At 42.0% G+C, this 6226-nt stretch overlaps 1 protein-coding gene across 2 annotated transcripts in view; it reads right to left on the bottom strand.

The window, feature by feature from the left end:
- Positions 1-690: 690 nt before the first annotated feature.
- The window catches only part of SUMF1 (sulfatase modifying factor 1), an 86038-nt gene continuing 80502 nt past the window's right edge, over positions 691-6226 (bottom strand). For both annotated transcript variants that reach the window (XM_020887056.2, XM_020887057.2), the window contains one exon: positions 691-1793. In XM_020887056.2, coding sequence (XP_020742715.2) covers positions 1683-1793 — 111 coding nt within the window. In that variant the 3' untranslated portion in view covers positions 691-1682. The remainder of the gene's footprint in view (positions 1794-6226) is intronic.

Here is a 6226-nt window from a genome sequence, read left to right as displayed (position 1 = left end):
CAAATGCTTTTTGTTTGTTTTGCCTGAATTAATCATCACTTGATGAAAGTCTGTAAAGAAACATTTTATATCCACAAATCGACAGATTAACAAATGTGGACAAACACCCCAGAAACATGACTATTTTTCAGATAAACATTTTAACATTAAGAGGCTAGGCACAAAAGTTGCAGTTAAGGGTTGGCTGAACCCTTCAGAATATTATTTGACTTAGTTTTTGAATAACCAACCTCAAGATGAGTCTTTCCTTTCAAACGATAGGCTAGGAATGAATTTGAGGTCTTCAAAGAACGGGGAATCAGGCTGGGATCCTGATGACAAAGATCTCTGGTTGGAAGCCATCGCTGTGAAACAAGGTGCTTTGCCTGCATGTGAAGCACCTGTCAGTTTTTATGGGATGGAGGCACTGCCCTTGACTTTGTCTCATCTACTGAGGATGAAGAAGCAAGGTCATAATGAGCTTCCTGGCAGAATAGCCTTGTGTTTTGGAATAAACACTCCCACAAATTACTCCCATATCAAAGTTATCAAGCAGCTAATTGATGTAAAAGTTTTCTAGCAAACAACACACATGCATATCTAAAAAACTGTCTACATAAAAAAACACATACATCTCACATAGCACAAAGTCATTTTTTAAAAAGAAGACATTAATAGAGTGAAAGAGAAAAGGAACCAATGAGACGGAAGCCTGATTTAGCAGATACCAGTTTATTCGACATAGTGCACGATCCAAAGCATGGGATACTCCACAGACAACAGGATTTCCTACTTCCCTATTACAAAATACTGGAGACCTTGAATATAGTTGATTCAAGGTTCCTGCTCCTTTTCTCCTACATCTAGAATTAAACAGTTTCTCTGTGTAGCACACAGTTCACATTCACCGAAGGCTTTGGGGAGAGGGGGAAAATAGGGCTTACAGCTGCCCCCCAAACCAAAGGCACTTAATGTTGAAAGATAAAGCACAGTAGAGTCACCCCACAGACATTCCTGCATGTTCCGATGGCTGAACTTGAGCATGCCATCGCTGGCCCAAGTGGGATTCATCATAACAATGTAAAGACACTGATTTCCTTGAAAAAGCAAAGTGCGGTATTATAAAGACTCATCCCCACCACCCCACCCCATTCTGTTCTGAAAATAATACATAAGAGAACAACTATTTCACATGATTAGTATCACCCGAGGTTCATACATGGGGAAAAAATAGCTAAAAAATCATCTGTCATAAATTCTCACTATGAAATCACAATAGAATCTGATATATCCAGAGGATCTGCGAGTGGGGAGTGAGCCTCAGACATCACACTGTGCATCCCCTCACTGGACAGATGAGCTCACCCAGGCCCAGAAAGGTCAAGAGTGGGACCCTGGGGTCGAACCCACGGGCAGACCCAGGGGAGCACACAGGCCTCCTGAAGCCGAGCTCAGGGTGCCCTCCACCTCCTTCCTCTTTAAAACACTCTCAAAAGTAAAAGGTGAAACACATCACACAATAAAGCGCACATGCTGATGCAGGTCAGCGATTTGGTCTCGCCATACGGTTCCTTTGGCCACTGGGCAGGTATGTAACCCACCTCGGGGTGGGAAGTCTTCACACGAGGTTGTTCAGCCTTCTGAGGGAAGCCGCGTGCAGAGCAGACACGACTTCTTGGATTCGGGAAGGCTCTTTTTGGCTCTTAGCCCATGGTGGGCAAGTGGTCAGCTGCACAACGGAATCCCAGATTCGAAGCGGAGCTGTCGGGTGTGTTCTGGCTTCGAGCAGCACAGCGATACCTGTAGCAGTAGGACTTGGCGGAGAGAACCAGACAGGTGAGTGCTCTTGGACTCTCGGTTGAAGGGTCTCAACTGTCAGAATCATGTGGTAACCAAGTACCAGCTATGGAGAGTTATGCCAACTTGTAAACAGTGCCTCCCCTATAGGCACCCACCCCATGCACATGGAATATGTAGGTTTCCAAAAAGGTACCACATTTAGAGCTCACCAATGTCCTTTACATTATAAACTTGACACAGATATAATACAAAGATGTTGCTGTCAACATTACTTAGAAGAGTCAAAAACCATGAAACAAGCAATAGTCACCTAAGTTGTGGCACATCCAGAAGTTGGACTAGTAAGTAGCCACTCAAAGGCATGTTTTCATGGAACATTTAACGACACAGGAATGTCTCAGGATACAATGTTAAATAAAAAAGTTAGGGTACGAAATTGTATATGTAGTGTGATCTCAATCTAGATCATCATGTATGCCAAAGAAAAACAGATTGAAAGATTCAAAATGCACCAGAATCTGAATGGTGTGTGTGTGAGTCACTCAGTTCTGTCCAACACTTGGAAACTCCATGGACTGTAGTCTGCCAGGCTTCTCTGTCCATGGGATTCTCTAGGCAAGAATACTGGAGTGGGTTGTCATTTCCTTCTTCAGGGGTTCTTCTCAACCCAGGAATCAAACCCAGGTCTCCTGCCTTGCAGGCAAGGTTCTTTACTGACTGAGCTATAAGGAAACCCTCAGGCAGTAGAGTTTCAAATTTCTGATAATAAGTATTACGTTTATAATCTGAAAAGTTATCTTTACATGTAGGATAATATTTGCCATGAAACCAAGTAATAAAACTAAATGGCAATTGAGACAATACTAATTAAGAACAACATCAAGATACTACTTAATATACAGCAAGTTGGCAAAAATCAAATTGCAAACCCAGGAACATCAAGAGTAGGAAATGCTGTGAAAAACACTTTTTTCTTAATACATTGCTTTTGGTGTTTAAATCACAATAACTTATAAAGCTGTATATTTTTGTGCAGGGGATTTGTTTTGTATTGTTTTATAAGTGCAGACTATGATATATATATATATATATATATATATACACACACACAAACACATACAGACATCAAGTTCTCCAAGCACAGTGCAAGGCACCTTCATCACATATTTTTATTCACATTTGCTTATAATAGCACAGAGGAACTAAATGAGTTATCCTAGATGACGCATTTATTCAAAGAAGTAGAATTCAAACCCAGGTCTAACTGTGGTATGCTTGCTTCCCTAGCAAGATGGAAAGGTATCACATCTCATGCTTCTTTCCTGCCCCTGATAAATTCTCCTGCATGTACACAGATACTTGCACAAATAAGAGAGTCTAACATATTCCTGGCCACCTACTAGATATTCAGCGAATAACCACAAGATGAGTTGATTTAAACACTTCAAAAGCTTCCATATTCCAAAAATAACCATGCAAGGAACTCTTAGGTCCTAAGATTACACTTTAATCCAAAATAACGGAGAATGAAAATAAACTAGTTACCCAAAGTCTGAAAAGCATCAACTCTGAGTGAACCCTGTGAAATTAAAGTCCCTGCTGCTGGTTAAAGAAACAGCAAAGAATCATTTAGTGTAAACTCTGGAACTCATGAAGGAGAGATAATTTGTGGAGGGGAAAATAGGTCAGCATGAGAGAGGTGGGTTTTTTTCCCCCCTTAATTCTTATTATTCTCCTTTCTCTCACAAAAGTTGAATGCTTCTAATCTTCATAAAAATTATCTCTAAAAGCTGACAAAGAAATTGGAGCACTTCTCTGGAGCACTTCTACCATAGAAGAATAAAAAAAAAAAAGACGTGCTTTTCTTTTACAGATAGTGAAACAATAGCAACCAATTTTCTCATTTTCCCCACCATCAGTGAGGAATATAACACTATTACCAACATTCAGGCAGGCAGAGGGACAATGAATAAAAAGTATGCTTGAAATAATGAAAAAATTGATGGCATCTGCTACAACCTGGGACTGGGATGCAATGGGGGCTCCAAACTGGCTAGAGGTGACCACGGTGGAAGACCCAGCAGAAGCTCTGGCATATGCAGGGCTTACTCTGGGCTGCTGTGAGGCAAAGTGCTTTGGGATTTCTACAGTCAAGATCCTGTGGATAAGGCAGGGTCCCATGCTGTCACTGTGAGTGGTGGATTCCACACTGAAGCAAGAATGCAGTTCAGGGGGAAGCAGGCAGTCAAATAGGGACAGTCATGTTCCAAAACTGCACCACACATGACCAAAAAAAAAAAAACAGTCAAGTGTTTCCTGACTGCCTTCAGCATGCACTGTCCGGCTGGAGCGCACAGGCTGGATGAGGAAACAATGATTACACGTCAAAAAGGCAAAACAGGCTGGGGTTAAAAGAATCTGGGGCTACTACTAATTCACGGGAAGAAATGGTCGCTTGTGGATGTCTACGTTTTTAGGAATGATTTTAGGAAGGCAGAGGTTGGCCAGAGTGGGACTTAGCTGATTATGGCTGAGGTCTTCTGACTAGGGCTTCCCAAGCGGCTCAGTAATAAAGGACCTGCCTACCAGTGCAGGAGAGGTGGGTTTGATCCCTGAGTCAGGAAGATCCCTTGGAGAAGGAAATGGCAATTCACTCCAGTATTCTTGCCTTGTAAATCCCATGGACAGAAGAGCCTGGCAGGCCATAGTCCACGGGTCGCAAAAGACTTGGACACGACTTAGTGACTAAATAATAACTTCTGACTTGAGGATATAGAAGAATACCTGGAGAACTCATGTAAATATCTGTTTCCAAGTCACAAAACACAGAGATTCCGATTCAGTAAGAGTGGTCTGGGGTCCAAGATTCTGTATTTCTAACCAGCCGGTAGGTGCTGCTCATGCTATCAGCCCATGGGCTACAGATTAAGTAGCACTGATTTACAGGACTTAGAAAGGAGGAAAGAAGGTATGTTAAGTGGACAAAACAATGATGTCAGAGGCATGAAAATGGAAAAATCCAAGTGAAGAGAACAGCAAAGCCATAAGGCTGATGGCATCAGAGCACAGTTTATTTATTCATTAAATATTTGACAGTTTACCACACGTAACATGCTATTCCAGGCACAATGGATACAATGCAGAACAAGACAGTTCAATTCAGTTCAGTCGCTCAGTCATGTCCAACTCTTTGCGACCCCATGAATCGCAGCACGCCAGGCCTCCCTGTCCATCACCAACTCCTGGAGTTTATTCAAACTCATGCCCATCGAGTTGGTGATGCCATCCAACCACCTCATCCTCTGTCGTCCCCTTCTCCTCCTGCCCTCAATCCCTCCCAGCATCAGGGTCTTTTCCAATGAGTCAACTCTTCACATCAGGTAACCAAAGTATTGGAGTTTCAGCTTCAACATCAGTCCTTCCAATGAACACTCAGGACTGATTTCCTTTAGGACAGACTACTTGGATCTCCTTGCAGTCCAAGGGACTCTCAAAAGTCTTCTCCAACACCACAGTTCAAAAGCATCAATTCTTCAGCACTCAACTTTCTTTATAGTTCAACTCTCACATCCATACATGACCACTGGAAAAACCATAGCCTTGACTAGATGGACCCTTGTTGGCAAAGTAATGTCTTTGCTTTTTAAATATGCTATCTAGGTTGGTCATAACTTTTCTTCCAAGGAGTAAGCGTCTTTTTATTTCATGGCTGCAGTCATCATCTGCAGTGATTTTGGAGCCCCCAAAAATAAAGTCTGACACTGTCTCCACTATTTCTCCATCTATTTCCCATGAGGTGATGGGACCAGATGCCATGATCTTAGTTTTCTGAATGCTGAGCTTGAAGCCAACTTTTTCACTCTCCTCTTTCACTTTCTTCAAGAGCCTCTTTAGTTCCTCTTCACTTTCTGCCATAAGGGTGGTGTCATCTGCATATCTGAGGTTATTGATATTTCTCCCAGCAATCCTGATTCCAGCTTATGCTTCATTGAGCCCAGTGTTTCTCATGATGTACTCTGCATATAAGTTAAATAAGCAAGGTGACAATATACAGCCTTGATGTACTCCTTTTCCTATTTGGAACCAGTCTGTTGTTCCATGTCCAGTTCTAACTGTTGCTTCTTAACTTGCATACAGATTTCTCAAGAGACAGATCAGGTGGTCTGGTATTCCCATCTCTTTCAGAATTTTCCATGGTTTGTGGTGATCCACACAGTCAAAGGCTTTGGCATAGTCAATAAAGCAGAAATAGATGTTTTTCTGGAACTCTCTTGCTTTTTCGATGATCCAGTGGATGTTGGCAATTTGATCTCTGGTTCCTCTGTCTTTTCTAAAACCAGCTTGAACATCTGGAAGTTCACGGTTCACATATTGCTGAAGCCTGGCTTGGAGAATTTTGAGCATTACTTTACTAGCATGTGAGATGAGTACAATTGTGTGGTAGTTT

The sequence above is a fragment of the Odocoileus virginianus genome, chromosome 26 (genome assembly GCF_023699985.2).
Source record: "Odocoileus virginianus isolate 20LAN1187 ecotype Illinois chromosome 26, Ovbor_1.2, whole genome shotgun sequence".
NCBI classification, from domain to species: Eukaryota; Metazoa; Chordata; class Mammalia; order Artiodactyla; family Cervidae; genus Odocoileus; species Odocoileus virginianus.
The sequence above is the reverse complement of the archived record's forward strand: the minus strand, read 5'-3'. Positions and strand labels throughout refer to the sequence as shown.